At 41.5% G+C, this 26,763-nt stretch overlaps 2 protein-coding genes across 6 annotated transcripts in view; both read right to left on the minus strand.

Annotated features, from left to right (window-relative positions):
• The window catches only part of ptprfb (protein tyrosine phosphatase receptor type Fb), a 202,976-nt gene that overhangs the window by 97,099 nt on the left and 79,114 nt on the right, over positions 1 to 26,763 (minus strand). For all 5 annotated transcript variants that reach the window (XM_060906535.1, XM_060906537.1, XM_060906533.1 and 2 more), the window contains exons 5-6: positions 21,095 to 21,283; positions 13,756 to 13,866 (exon numbers count right to left, since the gene is read on the minus strand). In XM_060906535.1, the coding sequence (XP_060762518.1) occupies positions 13,756 to 13,866; positions 21,095 to 21,283 (300 nt within the window). The remainder of the gene's footprint in view (positions 1 to 13,755; positions 13,867 to 21,094; positions 21,284 to 26,763) is intronic.
• LOC132871916 (basic proline-rich protein-like) lies at positions 13,925 to 16,095 on the minus strand. Its single transcript, XM_060906538.1, has one exon. It carries the CDS (start codon positions 16,004 to 16,006, stop codon positions 15,056 to 15,058), a length of 951 nt encoding a protein of 316 aa, XP_060762521.1. The 5' UTR covers positions 16,007 to 16,095; the 3' UTR covers positions 13,925 to 15,055.

A 26,763-nucleotide genomic window follows, 5' to 3' on the forward strand; every position in this document is an offset into this window, starting at 1 on the left:
CTAAACATTTCACATTTTGCTTTTTACCCGGTTGGATTGCGTTTAAGTATTGCGTGATGTGTAGCTAGCTTGCTAACTTGACCAAAATTGGTAGCCAATTTTGTTGGGTTGAGTTGTTTTACGTTGTAAAATGGTACCTTGGAATACAATCTGAGCCTCCACAGAGAGATACTGAAGATTAGCGGAAAAGATGGAAGTACCTTTCAGGTAGATCAGATTAAGCAAGATATCTTGCTAATGTTTAACTTAATGGAATATGTTTTTCTTCCTTTCGATTTCTGTCTAATCCAATCTGCAAGCTTTCTGAGGCCTTTTTCCGATTACAGGGTGTCGATAGCATGAGATCGTCGACGTATGCTGCCGTTCGAGGCGATCTGGATCGCAGTGCTGGGAGAAAAACCCGTGGGACACGTTTTGTTCACCGAGGCCTTTTTTCCTTCCCTTTGTGCAGCTCTGATATGCAGATAAGCTGACATTATAAAGAGGTTCCCATGGAGATGAAAAAAGGGGCCTGTTGACGTTGTGTGGAGACTGAAGAAAATAAAAGAGAGAGAATGTGGAAGAATGGACTATCGGCGTGGAGGCTGATCTGAATACTTTCAAGAAGGAGAGATGGCCTGGGATAAACACGTTCTCTCACTCACTTTCAGCATGAAGGGGAAATCAAGGGCGAATGAAGAACGTCAAGGGAGACGAGAGTTAAAGACGGTCCCTTAAAGTACAACACAAAGTCCTATTGTGCTTCTATTCGTTTATTTTCTCTCTATTCAGCGTGCACCGAGATTACCATCATGACCCTTTTGTTCTGAAAGTAGCCTTCGCTTAATTATCTTCTGTAAAAGGAAGCGGCCCTGAGCGAGTGCTCCGACTCGTTCTGGTTGAAACGCCCCAGCAGGACCGAGCGGACTACGTTGCATTAATGCCCCTCTCTCCTCGGAGGTCTCCACAGAGAAACACTGCGGATACTAATTGGTTTTTGCACCAGACCCCATGAAGATGGATTTTCAAATATTTCTTAATTTGGCCAGACAGTTATGACAGTCACGCTTGTTATATCCAACCTGTCCCCGGCTCATTAGAGGCTGCCTCGGAAAAAAAAAGCGAAGTCTTGCCATCTCGAGGTTCCTGCCAGCTCTTTGTTTTAATTAGACACGGGGCGAGATTTGAAAATTCAACAACAAAACGTGGTTACAAACGCATCTTAAAGACAAATGGAAAAGACAATGAAGGTGAAACAGGGTGGTAATGCACGAGATATTTTTCAAAGTAATAAGCGTGAATGGTTTCGGTCGTCAGCACGGCTGGGAGAATGGAGTCTTAATTAAAAAGAAGTGGCGGCACACTTTCTTTTTAATTAACCGCACTGAATGTCAATGCATTTGCGTATTACAGCTTAATGAAAGTGTGTACTAGGGTGTTAGCAAGCGAGCAAGCAGAGGAGAGAAGAAGCAAAGCGTGCAATCTAAAGAAAGAAAAACAGGACACTAGACACGAGGCACATCAAGCAAAACTTGATCAACAGGTTTTAGCATGCGTTACAGAGCTGCTAACGACGGGCAGCAGGTAATGGTCTGTAATTAACACGCGCAAAGAAAGAAACGGAGGAGGCTTTAGAGTCAGATACGAGCTCATGAGATGTTCATTCATTCTGCATCAGGAAAGCCGACAAAATATCTTGCGTTCCTACAGTCTATAACGGATTATCGTTGGCTTTAGCATTAACCCTTCGACAAGCCGTTCAGCGACCCGAGCCTGGCGTCGCGATTCTCTTTTCTCAAACGTTTCTTACTGCGAAGGACAGACGCTGTTCGTACACTCTCAGAACAAAGAGTACGACACACCACCAAACAGCACACGTCCTCTTCACTGGGGCTCCGACCATCAAGGGCCATCGTTTTTACTCTGAGTCTGTCTTTCTTTCGCTTCTTTCCTTCCATCTTTCCTGATTCTTTTCCATTCTTTACTTTTCTTTCTTTACCAATTTTCCTTCTTTCTTTTCTCTTTCTTTCTTTTCACTTTCTTTCTTTCTTCCTTTCCATTTCCCCGGATTCTTTAACATTCTTTGCTTTTCTTTCTTTCTTTTCAATTTTTCTTTCTTTCTAATTTCGTTCTTGCTTTTCTCTTCCTTCCTTCCTCCCCAGATTTTCTTTCTTTCTTTCTTTCTTTCTTTCTTTCTTTCTTTCTTTCTTTCTTTCTTTCTTTACCAATTTCTTTCTTTCAACTTCCTTCCGTCCCTTCTTTATTTTTTTCTCTCTTTACCAATTTTCCTTCTTTCTTTTCAATTTCTTTCTTTTCACTTTTTCTTCCTTTTTCAATTTCTTTCTTTCTTGCTTTCTTTCCATTTCCCCAGATTCTTTTCCATTCTTTACTTTTCTTTCTTTACCAATTTTCCTTCTGTATTTTCAATTTCTCTCTCTCTCTCTCCTTTCCTAATTTATTGTCCAGTCTTTCTTTTCCATTTTTCCTTTTACATTTTTTCCATTATAATTTACATCTCTTTCCTTCATCCTGTCCATTTCTTTCCTTCCTTTCTTCCCCATTCTGTCATTTTCTTTCATTGTTCTCGTTTTCTTCTTTACATTTCCATTCTTCCTTTTTTGTCTTTTCAGTTTGTTCTTTCTTTCTTTCCTCTCTAGGTGATGCTGTACCTTCTTAAGGAAATCGAACAGAACTTTTCCTCGCCACTGGCGTCGCACCATCAGGTGTTCGTCTCCTGTCCCTTTAGTGTGTGTGGATTAAACCGTACCGCCAACTGTAAATCAGACGTATTCGAGCGTCTCCTCATCACACCGACCTGCCAGATTACTGAGGAGGTGCCACAGATACTAATGCGAGATTGAGGGAAAGGAGGCGGAGCTTCCAGGGATGTCCGTGAATTCCAGAGAGTCTGAAGTACCTACGAAACTGTCAATCATTCCTGATGCACATGTTGATTGGCTCATAAATCACATTACTAAGGAAAAAAATGTAATGAACAGAAAGATGATCAGACTTTCGGTGGATTTTTCACCGGTAAATTGTAGCAGCGTCGTCTGTAACGTTACACCGCGAAGCTCCGACGCAAAAACACCAGCATTTTACAGTCATATTTACAGTCATAAATATTTACTTTCCCACCCCTCTGATTTAAAGGTACGGGACACACCTTTACAGGTAAGAGTTCCACAGTAGAGGTAAAGAGGATGGAGCCTCGATGGTGCCGCCTCAGGAGCACGATTACTTCATGCAGATTTTTTTTCTCCTCATTCTTAAAAATAATGAAATAAAGCAAATTCATTTCTTTAAATAAAAAAACCAGCCTGTTTGAAGTTTTGATTTTAAAAAAAAATCCCAATATAAAAGCGTCAACGTGTTACGACAGGTCGTGTTAATGTTGCCTGTTTTGTAAACATGTGACCTACGGCGTGGCGTCCTCGTTACTGATCTCCTGCCTGTTCTAATCAACAAAAGCAAGAAAACTGGAGCAGGAGGAAAAGAGAAAGCAGCACACAGAAAGGGGCTCGCTCAGCGTCATGCAGTTTCTCTGAATTAAATAAAGTGTTTACGACGTTACACGCAGAAGCAGAAATAAAGAGACAGACTGATGGGAGGGGCTTCAGGCTCCGAGAGAAAGGAACGAGTGAAGAATGAGAGAGACAAACCTTCACGCTGATCTGAGGATGAGAGTTTATGAGGAGATGGTGAAGTGGAAATGGAGACAAAAAGAGAGGAAAAGACATTGGCGTGAACAGAGTGAGATCAATGCAGTGGAGACGGACGACAAGAACACGGCGTACAGCCACGCCCACGAGTCTGAGTGCATCAACAATAAACAACTGTTTACTTCCTGTTTATGGAAGATGAATAGTCTGAACAAACCGATCTGCTACGACATGTTTAACACCTCTCTCTCTCTCTCTCTCTCTCTCTCTCTCTCTCACACACCACCTCGTCACAACCTGATATAAACCCTCACATTCATTCTTTCTTGCTTGCTTTCCATTCTTTACTTTTTATTTCTTCCTTTTCCTTCCTTCCCTTCCATTTTCCTGCTTCTTTCTTTCTTCTTTTCCATTTTTTTAAACTTTTTCTTCTATTTTTACTAGTTTATCTTCTAGTCTTTTTTCATGTTTCCTTTTTCTTGCTTCTTTTCCATTCTTTACCTTTTATTTCTTCCTCTGATCTTCTTTCTTTCTTTCTTTCTTCATTATCACCATTCTCCCTTCCTTTCTTTCTTATTGGTTGTATGTCTCATCGCTTTCTTTTTTCTTTCTTTCCATTCTTTACTTTTTCTTGTTTCTTTTCCATTCTTTACCTTTTATTTCTTCCTCTTCCTTTCTTTCTTTCCATTTTCCTGCTTCCTTCTACCTTATTAGTTTTATGTCTAGTCTTTCATTCTTTTTGCTTCTTTTCAATTTTTTATTTTTTTTCTGTTTTTATCAGTTTATCATCTAGTCTTTCTTTTTCCATTTTTCCTTGCTCTTGCTTCTTTTCCATTCTTTACCTTTTGTTTCTTCCTTTCCCCTTTTTTCTTTCTTTCTCATTGGTTGGTTTTATGTCATCATTCTTTCTTCTTGCTTCTTTTTAATTTTTCTTCTATCAGTTTATTGTCTGGTCTTTCTTTTTTCATTTTTTGCTTCATTTCCATTCTTGACTTTCTTTCTTTTTCGCTTCCTTCCTCGATTTCTTTCTTTCTTTCCCCTCTAGATGGCGCTCTAACGCTCCCCCGGAGGGGTGTTTAGGGTTAATAATTTGGTGCAGCTCTTCTTTATTTTACTGTGTATTCTGCGTAGCTGCACCGTGTTTATGTTCCGTCACTGATATTAAGCTACACAATGATGTTCGTTGTTGTTTACTGCACATCTGTACAGCTGTGTGGTGACAAAGTCACGCTTTAACTGAACCGAATTCAACAGAACATACAGCACCATTACAACACCACAGTGTTCGGCCTCCATGATTTAGATTTACATCACTAAATAAATAACAGAGGACGGTCAATTACATAGAAAGTGGGAGACTCAGACTTCTGGACCCGACTGTACACACATCACACACAGATACACACACAGATACACACACACACACACATCACACACACAGATACACACACACACACATCACACACACAGATACACGCACATCACACACACACAGATACACACACACACACATCACACACACAGATACACGCACATCACACACACACAGATACACACACACATCACACACACATCACACACACAGATCACACACAGATCACACACAGATACACACACACATCACACACACACATGACACACACAGATACACACACACATCACACACAGATACACACACACACATACACACACACACACACACACACACATCACACACACACACACACACACATCACACACAGATACACACACACATCACACACACACACACACACACACACACACACACACAGATACACACACATCACACACAGATACACACACACACATCACACACACACACACAGATACACATCACACACAGACACACAGATACACACACGGATACACACACATCACAGACGGATACACACACACACATCACAGATGGACACACACACACATCACAGATGGACACACACACATCACAGACAGATACACACACATCAGAGACGGATACACACACAGATACACACACATCAGAGACGGATACACACATCACAGACAGATACACACACAGATACACACACATCAGAGACGGATACACACACAGATACACACACATCAGAGACGGATACACACTGTCAGTGTGAAAGTTACCCAGAAACCCACCCTGTTCGTGTTCACAGCTTTAACACAGTGACCACAAACTGATTTATTGATAATTATCATTAATAACTGTTCAAGAAAAAAAATGTGAATATAAATATAAAATATTTGGTTAAATGTAGTTATTCATTTAGTTATTTATTTGTGGTATTTTTTGTTTGTTTTTTACAGGAAATATATTACACAAATCCTCCAGCATTGTTCTAGATCAATAATATCTAAAATCACAAAAATAATTAATAAAATAAATATTTTTATTAAAATGATAACTATCTGCCATTAAATCACTAAGTAAAATATTTTTATACTTTTATATATTTAATTTCTGCAGCTCTGTGAGAATTTATGGTTCTAAATATTTAATAGCTAAAAATATTTATGTAAATATTGATCATTGTTGAGCAGGATTATTTTATGTACAATGGGGCAAAAAAGTATTTAGTCAGTCACCAACTGTGCAAGTTCTCCCACTTAAAAAGATGAGAGAGGGCTGTAATTTTCATCATAGGTACACTTCAACTATGAGAGACAGAATGAGAAAAGAAATCCAGAAAATCACATTGTCTGATTTTTAAAGAATTTATTTGCAAATTATGGTGGAAAATAAGTATTTGGTCAATAACAAAAGTTCATCTCAATACTTTGTTATATACCCTTTGTTGGCAATGACAGAGGTCAAACGTTTTCTGTAAGTCTTCACAAGGTTTTCACACACTGTTGCTGGTATTTTGGCCCATTCCTCCATGCAGATCTCCTCTAGAGCAGTGATGTTTTGGGGCTGTCGCTGGGCAACACGGACTTTCAACTCCCTCCAAAGATTTTCTATGGGGTTGAGATCTGGAGACTGGCTAGGCCACTCCAGGACCTTGAAATGCTTCTTATGAAGCCACTCCTTCGTTGCCCGGGCGGTGTGTTTGGGATCATTGTCATGCTGAAAGACCCAGCCACGTTTCATCTTCAATGCCCTTGCTGATGGAAGGAGGTTTTCACTCAAAATCTCACGATACATGGCCCCATTCATTCTTTCCTTTACACGGATCAGTCGTCCTGGTCCCTTTGCAGAAAAACAGCCCCAAAGCATGATGTTTCCACCCCCATGCTTCACAGTAGGTATGGTGTTCTTTGGATGCAACGCAGCATTCTTTCTCCTCCAAACACGAAAAGTTGAGTTTTTACCAAAAAGTTCTATTTTGGTTTCATCTGACCATATGACATTCTCCCAATCCTCTTCTGGATCATCCAAATGCTCTCTAGCAAACTTCAGACGGGCCTGGACATGTACTGGCTTAAGCAGGGGGACACGTCTGGCACTGCAGGATTTGAGTCCCTGGTGGCGTAGTGTGTTACTGATGGTAGCCTTTGTTACTTTGGTCCCAGCTCTCTGCAGGTCATTCACTAGGTCCCCCCGTGTGGTTCTGGGATTTTTGCTCACCGTTCTTGTGATCATTTTGACCCCACGGGGTGAGATCTTGCGTGGAGCCCCAGATCGAGGGAGATTATCAGTGGTCTTGTATGTCTTCCATTTTCTAATAATTGCTCCCACAGTTGATTTCTTCACACCAAGCTGCTTACCTATTGCAGATTCAGTCTTCCCAGCCTGGTGCAGGTCTACAATTTTGTTTCTGGTGTCCTTTGACAGCTCTTTGGTCTTGGCCATAGTGGAGTTTGGAGTGTGATTGTTTGAGGTTGTGGACAGGTGTCTTTTATACTGATAACGAGTTCAAACAGGTGCCATTAATACAGGTAACGAGTGGAGGACAGAGGAGCCTCTTAAAGAAGTTGTTACAGGTCTGTGAGAGCCAGAAATCTTGCTTGTTTGTAGGTGACCAAATACTTATTTTACCGAGGAATTTACCAATTAATCCATTAAAAATCCTACAATGTGATTTCCTGGATTCTTTCCCCCCATTCTGTCTCTCATAATTGAAGTGTACCTATGATGAAAATTACAGGCCTCTCTCATCTTTTTAAGTGGGAGAACTTGCACAATTGGTGGCTGACTAAATACTTTTTTGCCCCACTGTAGTTTTTTTTAACTAATTCAAAAAAAAATTAATTCAAGCAAATTAACTTTTAAAAATAAAAATGTAAAAATCCAGCCTGCTTTAGACTTTGATTTCTGGCCAAGACTTTTCATTATTGTATTCATTACTAAAATCTTCATATACATTACATTTATATGCTACTTTATAAACATCACTGACAAGCAAACAGATTAATAATAATAATAATAATAATAACAGCAAGAGCACTCTGAGAACACAATATCCCCCGCTGGCAACTCGGCCATAACTCTGGTAAAATGTGACTGAATTGAATGAAATTGCAATCTGCGTATTATCAACATACATCCTGTCAAGTTTCTTTTTTTTAAAAGATGTTTTTTGGGCTTTTTTCACCTTTATTGGATAGAACAGTGTAGAGACAGGAAATGAGCAGGAGAGAGGGACGGGGAGGGATCGGGAAATGACCTCGGGTCGGAATCAAAACCGGGTCCCTGGATTTATGGTATGGCGCCTTATCCACCTGAGCCACGACGCCCCCAATCCTGTCAAGTTTCATGAAATTCCTCCAAAAATTGAGAGAGGAGTTGATTTCAGAAGGTGAGCACCCTTCCCGGGATGGACGGACATCGCCATGACATCCTCCTCCTTTGGGCCTTTCAGCCAGCGGGGGACAAAAACTGTGAGGGAAGCTGATTTCAGAAAGCGAGCACACCTTGATGAAATTAGCAAAGTGCAAGTTTGTTAGTAATCAAGGGCAGAACTCTGGGAAAATTTGCCCAAATTAAACAAAATTTTAATATGCGTATAACTGACATATAACAAAGCCTTTAGCCAAGTTTGGTGAAATTCCTCCACAAATTGTGAGAGGAGTTGATTTCAGTAGGTGAGTATCCTTCCCGGGACGGACGGACAGACAGACAAACGGACAGAGAGCCGGACGGATGGACAGACGGACATTGCCACAACATAATCCCTCTTCGGGCCTTCCGGCCAGCGGGGGATAATAATCACTGATGTAGACAAAATGTTACACATGACAGACAGATGATTATAGACTATTATAATTTTTTTTTTTTTTGTGTGTGTGTGTGTGTGTGTGTGTGTGAGTGAGACAGAGAGATCTGAAAGGAAAGGGTAAATAGTGAAAGGAGACCAACCTTCCCGTGGATCTGAGAGGTGAGTTTATGAGCAGATGGAGATGGAGGTGAAATTGACAGATGAAGCAAAAGTAAGAAACAAAGTGAGAGAGAAAGTGTGAATCAACAAATACAATGAAAACATCTCACACACACACACACACACACATACACACACACACACACACACACACACACACACACACAAAACACTATAGCGCTGCTGAGTTCCGGACTCTGATTGGTCAGAAGGTGTTGATTAATTCTCTAGAACAGCAGCTCTGACTGTAGTGCAGATTTATACTAATGCACTTGTTCTGATACTTGATCGTTTCTATAGTAACGGTATGTTTTCTTTATTCCTTTCTTTATTTTAGCCTTCCTCCAATTCAGCCGTCATTCAATTAATTTCTTTCCTCCTTGTTTCCTTCCTCCAATTTTATAGTTTCTTTATTGCTTCCTTCCTTTAATTTCTATCTTTTCTTCTTGATTCCTTCCTTCATTCAGCTTTTATTTCATCCTTCCTTTGATTTCTTCTTTGCTTTCCTGTATATTTTATATATGTGTTATTCTATAAGAGTACAGTACTGTAACAGTAGAGTAATATAATGGTATAACAGTCGGCGTATCAGACGCTCGCTGGCTGTGCTGTGAAAACTCTCCATGCAGACGCTCATCTAAGTTTCCAAATCTGTCACTGATTAACTCTTGAATATTTTCTATTGTGAACACTATCATTAAAAAGTTTATAATCTCTGCTTTCCAGAGAAATGTATCTGGTTAAGATCTGTTCAGTACTTTGGGAGTAACGGCAGGTTGAAGTCGGTACAACAGAGTAAAAACTCTGCTCGCAGGACGTCGGGAAACTGCCGGTGCTTTTCTTTTTGAGTCACAGGAAAGTGCTCTCTCTCTCTCTCTCTCTCTCTCTCCTGATCAGTTTCCCACTGGATTACTCATCAGTATCAATCAGATCACTTTTATAGCGATGTTCTCTCGCTCTCACTGTTTCTGATGAAGGATTCAGCAACATTTTCCCTCTGCTAGTTTTGATGTGCTGATTCACGGGAGACTTTGAAATGAGTGTTCAGAGCTTTACCTACTTATTTTTTCAAATCAAACTGATTCCTGTAAATAAATAACTGTTTTAGAATATAACTGGAGTTGTTTTGATGAAAAATATTGAGATCTTAGTGGTCGGAATGAGATTTTAAAGAACCGGAAGTCAGAAACGCGAGTGTCAATTTCAGTTGAGTGAATGTGAATTGTTTATTGGATGTGGATCAGACAGTTTTTTCGAGGTTCGCCTTGAAAGCTGTGAATATTAATCAAAATAATCATTTATATTCTTTCATATAAACACTTGTCGGCCCTACTGAGAAATACAAAAGCCTACAGAGCACAAAGAGGGGATTAGAAATAATCTTTTATTACTTTTTTATTGAGTGTACAGACTTAAAGTTTAAAAAAAAACTAATTAGCATAATTAATACTAGTTAAATACTAATTTGCATATTTAAAAAAAATTTTAACTTTTTTTTTTTAAACTTTGTATTCAGTATACAACCATCTACGTGCTGCCAATTTCCATGTAAATATCTTAGAAAAACAGAAAAGTTATGAATAAAAAACATTTGATCTCATTGGTTAATGAGGCCCATTTTGGACCATGTGACCTTCAGACAGAATATTACCGCAGTTTAGAAAAATTAAGCCTTTTTTTCAATCTTTGATTTGAAATATCTCAAGAACGGATAAACACATTTTAATTCTGTAAAAAAGTCTGTTGTATTGCGTTCATTTATGAATTCAATGAGAGCAGTTTCAAGTAATTTGGATTCCAAATCAATTTTAATTTTCACCTGATCTGCCTAATAATCATAGAAACAATAACACAACATTTATCTATTAATCATCACACACCTCCCACACTGCTCAGGAGGCCTCACCTTCATGTTAAACACACCACTGTAGTGTATTCTCTCTCTCTCTCTCTCTCTCTCTCTCTCTCTCTCTCTCACACACACAGTACTGTATTTAAATGTATGTTTACACACAGCTTTGCTACACAAAGTCCACACTGACAGAATAACAGATGACAGATAATGACAGTTCTGAAAGAGAGTGTGAGAGTCAGGACTGACACACACACACTCTCTCTCTCTCTCTCTCTCTCTCTCTCTCTCTCACACACAGGATGTAATAAACACATCAGTGGTGAAGTGCACAGAAACACAAACAAGTGATGATAGAATCATAAACCTGTAACTCAGGAACGGCAACTAAATAAAGAAAAATACAGGAACACTGTTATAGCAGTTTGTGTGTGTGTGTGTGTGTGTGTGTGTGTGTGTGTGTGTGTGTGTGTGTGTGTGTGTGAGCACGCATTAGATTTGCGTTAGTTTGCTTCTGTTACTTTTGGTAAAGCATCATCAATGTCACTTTTTCTGAATCAGAAAAACGGACGTTATCTTTATCATCTTTAACATGTTTTCATGGCTGCTGCAAATCAGGACAATACAGATTCTTTAAATAAAAATATTTATTTAAATATGAATATTCTTTATATAAAAATAAATATTTTATAATATTGTAAAGCAAAAAAAAGTAAACATGGCGCTTCTTGTGTTGTGACAAGGAAATGAGTGAATGGGCAGAACAAGTTTGCTCAGGAGCCACAAAGTTTACAGTGGCGATCTTTACAGCAGGGATCTTTAAAACAGCAAGGAACTTAACAACAGCGAGGTTTACAGCGGGGATCTTTACAACAGCGAGGTTTACAGCGGGGATCTTTACAATAGCGAGGTTTACGGCGGGGATCTTTACAACAGCGAGGTTTACGGTGGGGATCTTTACAACAGCGAGGTTTACAGCAGGGATCTTTACAACAGCGAGGTTTATGGTGGGGATCTTTACAACAGCGAGGTTTACGGCGGGGATCTTTACAACAGCGAGGTTTACAGTGTGGTTCTTTACAACAGCGAGGTTTACAGTGGGGATCTTTACAACAGCGAGGTTTACAGTGGGGATCTTTACAACAGCGAGGTTTACAGTGGGGGATCTTTACAACAGCGAGGTTTACAGTGGGGATCTTTACAACAGTGAGGTTTACAGTGGGAATCTTTACAACAGTGAGGTTTACAGCGGGGATCTTTACAACAGTAAGGTTTACAGCGGGGATCTTTATGGCGGGGATCTTTACAACAGCGAGGTTTACGGTGGGGATCTTTTCAACAGCGAGGTTTACGGCGGGGATCTTTACAACAGCGAGGTTTACGGCGGGGATCTTTACAACAGCGAGGTTTACGGCGGGGATCTTTACAACAGCGAGGTTTACGGCGGGGATCTTTACAACAGCGAGGTTTACGGCGGGGATCTTTACAACAGCGAGGTTTACGGCGGGGATCTTTACAACAGTGAGGTTTACGGTGGGGATCTTTACAACAGCTAATCTGCATGTTTTGCGTGAGAACCTGAGGGCTGGAGGAGGTGCAGCGTGACTCATCGCTGTTATTACCTTCACAAAAAAATCTGACAGGATTCTACACCCACAACACCACAGCTCAATTGAGCGCGCACACACTCACACACACGTTATTATTAAGGCCTTAATCCCACAGGTGGCTCTGTTTACTCTCTGTGGCCTGTTCACTGTCAACACTTCTGTGCGCGCACACGCATGTGTGTGTTTGTGTGTGTTATTGAAAACAAGCCTCATGTTGCTACGGCCGAAATGATAGTAATTATTATTTTGCTCCATGTCTTAACATCAATAACTGAACTGAATAAACAGTAAAGAAAGAAAGACAAAAATACAGAAAGAAAGGGAAGGAAGAATCAACATTATCATTTCATGTCACTCAGCATATTCCACCTCTCTTTATTCCGTTATTAATGATTAACTCTGTAACCCTCAGCGCTACGTGTTGCTCCTGATTTGTTTTACTTGTGATCACGAAAGATAACCTGTGAATCCTGATGAGTGAAATGTCATCGCCATGCTAACTTATTGTTGAAAGGCAGCAGCCTGAGGCTGAGGTGCCCTTGAGCGAGGCAGCTACCCCCCAACTGCTCCCCAGGCGCCGCTGGAGCATAGCTGCCCACTGCTCTGGGTGTGTGTGTGTGTGTGTGTGTGTGTGTTCACTGCTTCAGATGGGTTAAATGCAGAGAGGAATTTCACAATTGTATGTGTGATGAATAAAGCTGTTCTTCTTCTAACACACACACACACACACACACACACACACACACACACACACACACACACATTTCTGTTTAAATAATCCACCAAAATTTGCTAAGGTGAAACTTCGAACGTGTTTGGTGGAAATGTTTTCATACGCAGCGTGATTGTGTTTTAGATCTGATCTCCTTCTCCTGCTCTCTAACTCCAGTCCTGATCTGGCTCGAATCAGATCGACCTCGCTGCGTGAGTTATGGGGACCGAGGAAGTGCTGAGTCTGTGGACACAAGGTTGTGCCACGGGGTAATCAAAACAAGATTTTACACACACACACACACACACACACACACACACACACACACACACACACACACACACACACACACACAAGCTGTGTTCAATAACAACGATGTTTTGAAGAAGGAAGCACCTGTGTGGCCAAATGGACAAAAGAGTCAGGCTGAATTATTCTGCGGGCGTGGCTGAGACAGTTACAGTCAAAAAGGTATGTGTGTGTGTGTGTGTGTGTGTGTGTGTGAGAGAGAGATCTGTTTGTAAGGAAGACAATGCTGGTGTCTAAACACTGAAAGAACGTCCTTGCTGGAAAGAAAAACACACACACACACACAAAGAGCGTGCGTTACCTCGGACGTAGAGGTTGGCGGGGGCGGAGTAACGCGTCCCGGCGCTGTTCGTCGCCACACACTCATATTTTCCCTGGTCCGATTCTTCACTGTTCTCTATCTGCAGAGCTCCTGAGGGGACACACACACACACACACACACACACACACACACACACACAGAGGTCTGATTGGTCTAAAAGTGATTCATTCACTAACAGCAGTTCATTATGGTGAAGTTTTCTGATGGACTGATGGAAGGAGTCTCCAGTGTCAGGGCTTTACGAGCTCCTGGAGGGTGAAGCTCCAGAAAGAAGTTTCAAGGTAAAGTGCAGAGATGCAACATGAAGCTCAAACGTGACAGTCTAACTTGTCTGTAGCTCAAGGTTCCTCTGATAACCTCATCTGGGCCTCGTCTGTTGACTAATTACAGCCTGCTTGTGGTAAAACATCCCAAAGTTCACGGAGTGCGAGATCTCTGGAGCACAGACACAAGGAACCACAGAAGAACCTGAGCTGTGCTTCGCCTGCACAAATGTGCTCCTTAGTGTACATGACCGATCCAAGTACCGTATCTAGGGACCCTAGGGGTGGGACAATATTTGATTCACGTCCAATGCAGCTTTATACGCGTTATTTAAACGTCTGGGGAAAATCTGAGGAGCTTCTCAGATCTCAATGCACACAATGTTCCCTCTGATACATTCCAAAGTATTTATGCAACATTTGTCAACTTAAAAAAAAAAAAAAGAAATCCCCACTCAGGTGTTGGTTTGGTGCTGATTTTGCAGTTTGTCCACAAATCAGCACATTTGTGTGCAGGAGTCACTGAGGGGGAAAAAGCCGGCGCTACGCTGATCTGAGGACCCTGACCGATCATCTCACCACTTCACAGACAAAACGCCTACAGAACACAATAACTTTCTTGTCTTTCTTTTTCACCCTCTTTTTAATTCAGTTTCGCTCAACTGCAAATCACAACATGAGGTTTATATTAACGCCCTCGTTCTAATATGTTATCGTTTCCATAGTAACAGCGCCTCGTTCACACAGACTTCATTAACACGGCATAGTTTTCTGTAAGGGGATGTTTGTTTATTTAACGTTTATGGAAGGAGTCTCCAGTGTCAGCACTTTGTAACAGCCAAAGGGGAATCTTACGACATCTTCAGGACAGAGGAGTTTTTACACTTTCTTGAGTGCAACAAGTGCAACGACTGTTTTTGTGGTTTTGCTCCAACGTAACTGAACAGGAACGAACGTTTAAATATAACTATAAATGGGTAAAAATGTGTCAGCATGTTATTATCACGTCACGTTATTTATTTTTCAATAAATGTAAACACTGTAATTGTTGTCAAAGGAGGAGGAGCATGAGGAGGAGCAGCAGGAAGAGCATGAGGAGGAGCATGAGGAGGAGAAACAGGAGGAGGAGGATCAGGAGGAGGAGAACCAGGAAGAGCAGGAGGAGAAGCTGGAGAAGGATGAGAAACAGGAGGAGGAGGATCAGGAGGAGAAACAGGAAGAGAAGCATCAGAAGGATCAGGAGGAGGAGCATGAGGCAGAACAGGAGGAGGTGCAGGAGGAGGAGCAGGAGAAGAAGGAAGAGCAGGAGGAGGAGAAACAGGAGGAGAAGCAGGAGGAGAAGGAAGAAGAGGAGGGGGAGTAGGAGAAGCAGGAGGAGGAAGAGCAGGAGAAGCAGGAGGCAGAGCAGGAGAAGGAAGAGGAGGAGGCAGAGCAGGAGGAGGAGGAGCAGGAAGAGCAGGAGGAGGAGGCAGAGCAGGAGGAGGATCAGGAGGAGGCAGAGCAGGAGGAGGAGGAGCAGGAAGAGCAGGAGGCAGAGCAGGAAAAGGAGGAAGAGCAGGAGGCAGAGCAGGAGGAGGAGGAGAAGGCAGAGCAGGAGGCGGAGGAGAAGGCAGAGCAGGAGGAGGATCAGGAGGAGGCAGAGCAGGAGGAAGAGGAGAAGGAAGAGCAGGAGGCAGAGCAGGAGAAGGAGGAGGCAGAGCAGGAGAAGGAAGAGGAGGAGGCAGAGCAGGAGGAGCAGGAGGAGGAAGAGCAGGAGGAGAAAGAGCAGGAGGAGGCAGAGCAGGAGGAGAAAGAGCAGGAGGAGGCAGAGCAGGAGGAGCAGGAGGAGGACGCAGAGCAGGAGGAGGCAGAGCAGGAGAAGGAAGAGGAGGAGGCAGAGCAGCAGGAGGAGGAGGAGTGCTGCTGCTGTGGTGTAAAAGGAATAAAGCAGTTCTGGATGTGCTCCGCGGTGGGAACAGTAACGTCATCAAAGCACTTTATGATCTCCACCATCTGTGTTAGAAGAGGTTATGTTTTCACCTCCATTTATTTATTTATTTGTTTGTTTATTTGTTTATTCCCAACATAACTTAAAAAGTAGTGAACACATTTTGATGAAATTTTGAGGAAACATGGGTCGAGGAACAGCTGATTAGATTTTGATGCAAATCTATCGATGTGGCTCGGTGGAGGTCTCCACTGTACCCAGGGACCTTACAGTCAGTGATTGTTTCCCTTTAACTGCGTGCCACACAGAGCGCTTTATTAGCAACATCGCCATTTTTTTTGCTCTGGTTCGTAACGTTGCTCTGAGTGACGACGAAAAAAAAAAGTTTATGAAATCCTGACCTGAATTTAGCTCCCTGATGTAAACGCACCTCGACTAGTTTGGAATGCGTGTTTATTTATTATGGCTCGCTGTTTAGGAAACACAAATATCATAACTATTAAAGCTATTTTAAGTTCGTTTCTTAAGACAAGGATTTTTTAAGATGTTACCTTGTTGACAGTTTCGGCGAGAATCTTCCGCCTTCTTCAAAACAGTCACCAGATGTTAGGTGGTGACGTGCCTTATCAGCTGATGTTACGCTACAGAGGCGTGAACGTCCCGCCCAATTTGACAGGTAGTTCATGCCCCCTGCTGTCAGGTCGCTGCCCCAGGACTGCGCTCCAGGTGTGTGACAGCGCGTACGCTCCCTCATCCCGGTTCATCATCCTCTGCGCCCGCTTACGTATCTCCACTGCCTCTTAAATCCAACGCTGGAATCTATTCTCTTCAGCGCGAATGACTCTGGCCTCTTCCCAATTCATTATATGATTTTGTCGTTTGCAGTGGTCTGAAATGGCTGATTTTAAGTTTTCTTGGTTTGCTTTTTCTTTTTCGGATCTTGTGAGTCTTTTTGTTGTTTCTTTTTCACACTCTATTTGGTGTTCTTTCCTTCGAGTATGGAAGCATCTGCCCGTTTCACCAATATAGACTTTATTACATAAATGGCAAGGGATTTCATATATGACGTTGCATTTATTGTCCGGTTGTATTTTGTCTTTGGGGTGAACTAGCAGCTGTCGGAGGTTCTTGTACGGTTTGACTGGGGTGTTGATGTGGTATTTCCTCATGGATCGTTGGATGCGTTCTGTAACTCCTTTTATGTATGGTAGTGTGACAAAGCTCCGGTTTGTTTTTTCTTGTTTGTTTGTTTTTTTCCTTTAATTGTGTCTGTAATTTCCGTTTTCAGATTGCCCACAGTGGATACTGGCAGTCCGTAGCGTAACATCAGCTGATAAGGCACGTCACCACCTAACATCTGGTGACTGTTTTGAAGAAGGCGGAAGATTCTCGCCGAAACTGTCAACAAGGTAACATCTTAAAAAATCCTTGTCTTAAGAAACGAACTTAAAATAGCTTTAATAGTTAGACATAATGAACTTCCACTACATACAAATATCATTAATTCAGGCATTTAATTACGATATCAGTATTGAATATCAGCTCAGGCTGAACTCAAACCGCTGCGCTAACCGGTGTTCCGTGGTGTTCCCCGTCCTAATGAGCAGCAAATTATTAATCGATCCCCAGATTGCTGTGAAGGTGCTGATTACCTTCCGCCGAACAGCGCAGTTAGCGGCCGCGACTTTAACACGCAGCGAAACGAAATAAAGAACGATACGGACTCAGCTCAGGGAAAAACAAACAATCCGCCAGCCGTTGGTCCTGACCTTTCCGAAGGTTTGTTAAGTGCAATAACACGCAGTAACCGAGTGCATGACGAGTGGCTGAGACAAGATCGCAGTTAACCTTTATAACGGGACTGTAATTACGCTCACGAGTGGTTTATTGATTAAATACCTACAAATGCGCAGGAGCCCTGTGAGAACGGCCTGTATACAAGGAAAAAAAACATGCAAGGCTGCTTTCACGTGAGGTTTTGGGGTTTTTTAAACAGAAAAATTGTAGAACAGAGCATCTCATGTGACATGAACACTGTTACCATGGCAACGTTTTTAGCAATATTATTCTAATATTTATTGTTATCATTTTTAGTCACGCTGCAATGTTGGCATCCAGGCAAATAAAAAATTGTCAATTCTACTGAAGACTCATTTTCCATCCTTCATGTTTGTTTTGCTCGTTTGCTCCGCCCACCGATCTGCATCCTGATTGGTTGCGCTTGAGGTCACGCTGATTTTAGAAAAAGCTAAAAAAAGTGCACAATTATTTTTTTTTTAAATTAATAAATCCATACACAACACACAAACTGTCCAATTCGATTGTAATGAACTAGCAATTAATTTATTGCTGAACTTTTTTAACTTTGGGAAATTGTGCTACGACCAAAAAAAAAAAAAAGAAAGGGGGCAACAAAATTCAAAAGTGATCAACACTGCCATAGGCCTGTACTCATTTACTGGGGGTTGATTAAAAAAATAAACGTATGAGACGTGAACTGTTGATTGTGAGGACACAGGAAGTCATGTTGAAATGGGTGGGATTACAGCAGTGATGATTTTTCGTGACGTTCTGGATGAAATGACGTCATTCGTACGTGATTGATGTGTGACGTTGTGCCGAGTGTAACACCACCATGGGGTCACGTATGAGGTGTTTACCTGCATGAAAAATCCTTCTGTTCTTCTGTCCTGATGTTTGAGTTACACACTGAGACGGTTATTTAATGAAATGAGATCATCGCTGTGGCCCCTGGGGCGACGTCACGGAGTTTTTTTGCACCAAGAATAAAAATAAACACACGAGCACTGTGACTCGCACGCACATGCAAATCTGACGAGATCATACTGCAGATCAAACACTTTGACACGCCCACTCCAGTCACTTAAGTATTGAGTATAGCACTGACCAGCCGATTATAGAATAGAATAAGGTAATTCCAAATCGTCCGTGTTGTTTACATGGATCTGGCGTTGGAGAGGTAGAGGCTTGGCAGTGGAGGTTTGAGTAGCTGTTTTCTGAGCTTAATCAACAGGCCGGCTCTGCCTGCAGCCTCGCTTTTGCTTCAGCTCCCGGCGCTGCCTCCTTCGCTTTGCTTCCAATAACAATCCACGGAGACCCCGCTGGTCTCGCCATCTCGTCCGGAATGTTTTTTTTTTTTCTCGTCCGGAATGTTGTGCATGCGATGAAAATCGCTACAAACCGTCATTTTCTGCTGGAAACCAATGTCCAGTAAGTCCATACGGTTGTAGTGGATATTGAAGTCCGGTACAGACGAACAACACGCAAAAATACACACAAAAAACATAAAAAACGTGCACAGGTAGGGAGAGCTTGTAGCCGCAGCTGTTGTAGTAGAATTGTATATAGTAGGGTTTTCCAGAAGAAAAGGTAGAAGTAAAAGCAGAAGTAGAACCAGAAGTAGAAGTAGAAGGTGGAATATGGCGTTTGACCGACACAATGGCGTCTGTCACAATCTGGATCGGCTGTGACGTCACATGCAAGTGCTCCATTGTCAGGAATAAGCGCCCAAACTGTACTGTACGTAGGTTCGTGTACGGTGTGCACACAGTGACGTGTTACTCTACATTTTTTAAATATTGTAATCAATCAATCAAATCTCCTGTACGATGAATTCATGACAAGGTTCAAGATCTTTGAATTAAAGCAGTTTTGTGTGTGTTTTTTTTTAAAGAAAGCTAACATCGCTCTGGTAAAGCCAAGAAAAGTTTGAGAAGTGCTGAGGAGCTCTGAGGAACCTGCAGAGTTGGAGTTAATAATTGGAATTTATTGTTTACCCTGTTCGAGGTAAAAACTAATTATTTGCACAAATAAATCCTAATTCTTTTGATGCAGATTTCATTCTCTCAGTTTTCTCAAAAGGTGAAAAACTTTGTCTCATCAGATCTTAAAAAATGACAGAACTGTCGTTGGCGAAGCGATAAATAAAACCAGTTCTTGTTAATGCTAATGGGGGAGGGAGGGGGAGGGGTTTCACATCGCTGCATCTGACTGAGCCGTGTGAACGACGGAGTGAGAGCAGATGAAGGTGAAGATGGAGAGACACGGAGGAGTGAGGAAACACGGAGACAACGTTTTCACACATTCGTTACCCGGCTGTGTGCCGTCTTACCTCGGATGGGCGGGCCGCCTGGGCGAAAGGAACGAAACGCAAAACAACATCACAGACAGAAGCATTAGAGAAGAAAGAGGAAGAGAAATAAAGAGAATCAAAAGAAGCAAAAGGTAAGAAATTTAAAATGATCAAATACAGAAAGTAGCAGTGTTCATAAAACAGAGTGACAAGAAAACATGCCCCGCCCACTCAGCCCCACCCACATCAACGATCCGTCAACATGGACACGTTCGACTGTTTTGATGTAAACAATTTATATTGTTTGTTCTGACAAAATCTACTGCTCGACTGTTCTGATAAACAATTTCTATGATCAGACTGTTTATGTAAACATTCTATATGGATTGTTTTGATAAATATCGTTTGGTTGTTTTGAAGTAAACAGTTTTTTATATAAATTTTCTTTTGTTAAATGTAAACAAATTATATGATTTAGTTGATATGAACGAATTTTCTTTTAATTGTTTGATGTAAAACGTTTCTTCTGTTTCTTTGATGTTAATAATTCCTGTTGTTTTGCAGCTTGGTGTAAACAGTTTGTTTTCACAAACAATTTCTACTGACTGATTAAATTTTAATCGATGTATTTTCTGCTCAATTTCTTTTTTTTTTTGCTATTTATATAAAAATTTCTACCATTTCAGTAATTTTTAAAAAAAAAAGTCTCACAGCTGTAAATCGCATTAAACTGAATCGAATCAATTTGACTCAAATTGTTCAAGTTGTTGTCGTGGCGACAAAGTAACCCCGCCCCCCATCCCCTCCACCAGCTCTTCAAGTCAGTGCTCAGAGCGCGTTCATGACGTCATCCGTCTGGAGGAACGCAGCTGAAAGACTTTCATGTGACAGAATATTATAATAAATAAATAAATAAATAAATAAATAAATAAAATGTATGACTTAAGAAATTTGTTCGTCTCATATATAAAGGGACTTTCAGTCGTCAGGACTAAAGCAGTGTGATTTGTGCCGCCGTGTGGGCGTAACCGATACCTGAGCGAAGCTGCTTGATCCGCCCGCTGCTGCTGTTGATATCGACAGGAAGGAAATCCTTAAACCAGGAAATATCGGGATCGGGGTTCCCGCTGGCGGCACACAGCATGGTGGCGATCCGCGTTCGCTCCACCACTTTGAGCTGAGGGCCCATATCGATGCTCGGGAAACCAGGAGGGATCTGGTTCTCTGAAAACAAAACACACACATGGTCAGAAACGCTTCACACACACCGATCGACAGCTGGGAAAAAGAAAACATCTTGAATGGAGGAGATTTTATAAAACACCATAAAAGAAACCGATATTTCCTCAGCAGATTTAATAAAAAAAAAACCCCACTACTTTAAAAAAACATTAAAATTATTATCCACCAACCCAGACCAAGCAAAATATATGTAAAAGTTTATATAAAAAGAGAAATAATTAATATTCAATTCGTTTCAGTTTTGCAGTGAATAAAATAATAGGAAATGAGATAGAACTCGACGCCAGCGGCGCTGATGGGGACGCCTCCGCCCGGTAGACTACACGCTTTATTAAGTTGTGATTTGGGGATGGACATTTGACCTCACAGTAATCTAGACCTGGTGAAATGACTTGTATCAGCCTTGGAGATATTGTGTTCACAAGGTTTTCGGGCAGACATTTGACCTCACAGTGACCTTGACCTTAGACCTTTTGCTCTCAAAATCTAATCAGTTCATGTTTATCCCAAAACACACAAATGGTGAAAGTTTGGTGAAATTCCTTTCATTAGCCTTTGAGATATCGCGTTCACAAGGTTTCGGGACAGACGGACGGACAGACAACCCGAAAACATAATGCCTCCTGCACCTTACGGTGGCGGAGGCATAAAAATGTAAATATGAAAAATGATGGCTGAAGTTAGAGTTGAGATTTTTAAAAAAAATATATTATAAAACAACAAATAATTATAACCTAAAAAATCATATTTAGATTTTTTAAAAAATACTTTTTGAATATTTTTAGCTTGGAGTTATAAATACAATTTCAAAAAAAGCAATGTTTTATTTCTCAATGAATATCTTAGTTTTTATTTTAATAGATGTTTAAACCATTTTGATTTTTTTTTTCTGAGCAGATTCTGCATTAAAAAAGACTTCAAGAGGCTGAACGTCTCGGCTGTGAAAAGAACACTGCATTTTTTTTCTCCAGGAAAAACGCTTGCGTGAGGTCGTCATTTGTGCTGCTGCGTCTAAGAGCCGAAACTCGAACGCGCTTTACTTTGCGCCACTTAACCTTGACTTTCTGCAGCAGCGTTAACGCATGCCGTTGTCCTTCTTCCTCATCCTTCAGCGACAGAAATAAACTCTCCAGCACTCAAGGCTTAAAAACACTCATCTGAACCTTTATTACGGCACGCAAACTACGTATAAACAGAAACACAGTTTGGACTCTGGTAAAGATCATCGGTCGTTTATCTCGTACGATTCTCATCCGTAAACGGTTAAAGGTGGAACAGAACAAAGGCTCGTGAGGACGTGATTCATCGACACGTGATGGTTCTGTTAGCGCGAGTCTCAGCGCAGGTCTGGGTGGAAATAATCACCACGAGACCACAATAATGAAACGCATCGGGTTATTTACAGGTGTTTCTGTTTGAAAGCCCAGAGGATGCGCTGTTCGACACTCACGCTGTGCGAAAGTCTGTGTGGACGAACTTTCTTTGCTCTGCGGTGAAATGCTATATTTCAGGTTTTAAAGCCGCCAGGTTTCGCATGACCGACTCTCATGAAAACTTTATTTAACAGGATACAGGGCAGATTATGAGTAACAGCTAAAACACGACAGTGTGTGTACAATATAAGGAGGCGGAGTCAGCATTACCACCCTGATGTTCATTAGTTTCCAGCAGCATCACGTCTCTGAGCGTTTTATTCAGAGACTGTAAAAATAATGCACAAACCCTCTGCGACGTCACTCCTAGGATTTCTGAAGACTGGATTTGAAGCTTAAATAAGGAGGCTATGGGCGTCGCCATCTTGGCAGCGTCTAACTCCTGGCTAGAAAGGGGCGGGGATAGTGAAGCCTGGCCACTAGAACAGTACGGCTGGAACACGCCTACTAACCTTGAAGCTAACAAGCTAGCCAACAAGCTACTGGCTAAACTAAAAGAAGCTGCTCTTATAAGCGTAATTGTTAATAAAAACAACACTAGTGATAATATTTCCCCTGATAGCTAAGATAACTAACATTAGCTTGTTTAATAGCTAGCTTGTTAAACTACTGAAAGATAAGTACAATCTAATAAAGTAAATTAACGTAACTAACAGGTGGAGTCGTGTGTAAAAGTTGTTTGCATGGAAAAACTTGGAGAGGAAAATAGGCAAAGCTCCATAAATGATTTATTTTCTGAGGTAAATTCTGAGGTAACGCCAGCTAGCAGCTAACAAGACAAAACCCAGCTGCCACTCAAATCGGCCCCGCCTCAATTATGCATAAATATCTGGCTCAATATAATTTAAACTGTTGGATGATATAAAAATTCACCCACGAAGAGAGAAACTAGCTATAGAGACTGAAACTGGTTTTTTTGTACCAGGCTGTAAACATGTTTATTTTGCACAAAAGGCCTTTTCTTTTCTGGGCGGCACGGTGTTGTAGTGGTTAGCGCTGTCGCCTCACAGCAAGAAGGTCCGGGTTCGAGCCCCGTGGCCGGCGAGGGCCTTTCTGTGTGGAGTTTGCATGTTCTCCCCATGTCCGCGTGGGTTTCCTCCGGGTGCTCCGGTTTCCCCCACAGTCCAAAGACATGCAGTTAGGTTGCCTTGGGCTGAGGTGCCCTTGAGCGAGGTACGGAACCCCTGACTGCTCCCCGGGCGCTCTGGTGTGGCTGCCTACCGCTCTGAGTGTGTTCACTGCTTCAGATGGGTTAAATGCAGAGGATGAATTTCACTGTGCTTGAAGTGTGCATGTGACGAATAAAGGCTTCTTCTTCTTAATGTAGTGGAACGTTCTTAACATCCGAAAAATCACCTTCTCACTTCCATCCCAGCAGCTACAGCGACTCCTTCTGTTTGTGTTAAATAAACGTCTCCTGATGGAAAACTTCACCGTGTTAAAGGTTACACACGTTTCTGTAACGTGTTTATGTCGAGGGTCTGCTGTATGAACCCCAGTGTAAGCTGCTCAGCTCAGTGTAAAAGACATTTAAAGCATTAAACTCGATCTGAATTGGATTCTTTACCATTAATTAAATGATTTTCAACAAAATCTCTGACTTTAATCCAGTGGGTTGAGCGGAGCAGGAAGTCGTCACGGTTAACAGCCGTCTGGTCTGGTCTGTACGACGGCCCCGGAAGCGAACGCATCCTCGTGCTCTGCGGTTATCCTGCTGGAAATCCCTTTACAAATCACACTCATCTCCCTGCTGGTGAAAACTAATCCAGCTTAAGTGTATATACTTTAGTTTAAATACAATTTAAAAAAAAAACACCCCCCCGAGTAATCACAGAGGAAACTGTACAGAAATCTCACTTTTCCCCCACAGGTCTCTCTCTCCGTCTCTCTCTCCGTCTGTCTGTCTCTCTCTAAATGCTGCCAAACCCCTGACTCATTGTTTTCCTAAAGTTTTGGTGATGAATAATCTCTCATCACTTTAAAGCTGATAAATTATTTAAAACCGTGATCAGGGATTTCTAACAGCGACACGTGACAGAATTCCGACATTCCGCAGGTCAAAAGCAGGTGATCTGTGAGGAATAAACACTCTCTCCGTGTTGTGCAGTTAAAGTAAAACAATCAGTGTCGGGGTGCTGTGATGTAATGGGCTTACTGTTAACACTGTGAAGGTGATTATTTTCCAGCAGCAGCACGTCCCAGAGTGTTTTATTCCCCTTTCACTGCAGCAACTTGATGACGATTATGAAGTTTCATTTATGTGAAGGTTTTCACTGATTAATGAAACCCGTTCCTGTTCTCACACGTTATAGCAGCTATAAACAGTCTGTCCCTCACTAGTCTCTCTGACTTGTTCCTTCATTTTACACTTCATAAAGCATCAAACACTCCTCTGCCCTGATGTTGGAAAGCTAAAAGTTACAGCTTTATCTCTGACGAGCCGTATCTCCATTAACCTTCTTAACGCGCAGTTTAAAACTGCAAACTAAAAAAAAAAAAGGAATGGAAACACGGGAATTTAAAAAAAGCCAAAAAACTCAAATATCACAAAAACGTTTTTACGCTCGCGAGGTGGTTTTTCAGACGATTCGATAAGCAACATTTCACAAAATTGAAACGGAAACATTTTACACATTTAAGTCACATGATGAGGAAACGTAAACACAAAAAGCGCTGTGTAAGAGCTCACGCAAGAAGAGAAAACCAGCTTTAATCACATAACATCACAACATTCACAAACAGAACATTCACACTCCGGTTTTATGGAAGTTTTTAAAATATCACTTTGATTTTGCACAAAACTGCAACTGAAACCCGGGCAACGTTCCAACGTGCCGACACTGGAGACTCCTTGCAAACATTTTTATTTTTTTCTGTATCAGAAATTTTACAAAAAAAAAAAAAAAAGAAAACCCTCTTTTCATGAAGAAACGATCGCAACACATCAGGTTTAACTTCCGAAGTTCTGGTCTTATTTTTCTGTACAGATGAGAAAAGATCTCGAGAATGGAGGCGGCTTTTTTCTTTGTGAACGTTGGTCTGAATCAGCTGAGAGTATTAACAGCAAAACCAGCCACAGCTCAAGCGCTAAACCATCGATAAACACCGCACACCAAGATCGAGAACTTTTTATTGCTCGCTGTTTGTCTCCTTTGTTGGTTTATAGAAAGGTTACAACGAGGTGATGTTTAAACGTCCAGGAAACGGTCTTAGGTTTCACAAAAAACACAAAACCCAACCCTAAAGATCGGCTCTGGTGTTTAATTTCACCGTCACAGACACGAGGCCATGCCGGTGACGGAACAGTGACTGTTCTGAAAAGAAAGGGGATGAGTTCAGGCACATTTTTCCCCCAAACTCCAAACCCTCAGGGTGTTAAACGACCCGACACACACAGGTACAGACATGCGCTTGATCCGACAGCTCACCTGATGAAACGAGTCTGACGAGCGAGCTCTCACGCCTCACCTTCTGACCTCGCACTGTTTGGCAGGAAGCAGACGGCGCCAAAAACATTCTGCTTTTATTACCAGTATCTATTTTTACAGGAGACGCTTCTGCAGCTCGTTTAAACGTTTCAATGAACAAGATTTCAACAAGTGGGTTTTTGTTTGCTCGCTTGTTTGTTTGTGGTGAATGTAAAGGACATTACGGTCGGGTTTTCAGTGCATTATATACATAAAGTGAGGAATAATGAGTTTTCACACCAAATCTCATTAAAAAAAAAGTTTTGGCCACGAGTTTATAAACAATAAATAAATAAAACACAATTTCAGCCAGACAGGAAACCGACTGGAAACAAATCCACTGTAATATTTTTTCGTCTCATCACTCGGAGGTTGATTATTTTCCCATAACAGCACTGCAAGAAGTGTTTTATTCCTCTTACACCACAGCAACGTACCAACAATTACTGTTTTTCCTTACGCAAAACCTGAAACGTCGTACTTTTTGTCCAATTATAGTTACGTTTAATGTTCATTCCTGTTCTCACTTACATTGGAGCAGCTACAAACAAACAGTCGTTCT

Source organism: Neoarius graeffei, chromosome 23 (genome assembly GCF_027579695.1).
Source record: "Neoarius graeffei isolate fNeoGra1 chromosome 23, fNeoGra1.pri, whole genome shotgun sequence".
In the NCBI taxonomy this organism is placed as follows: domain Eukaryota; kingdom Metazoa; phylum Chordata; class Actinopteri; order Siluriformes; family Ariidae; genus Neoarius; species Neoarius graeffei.

Excerpts from the sequence above, each read along its gene's own strand:
- LOC132871916 (XM_060906538.1), bottom strand. The coding sequence starts at position 16,006 with ATGACGTTACTGTTCCCACCGCGGAGCACATCCAGAACTGCTTTATTC.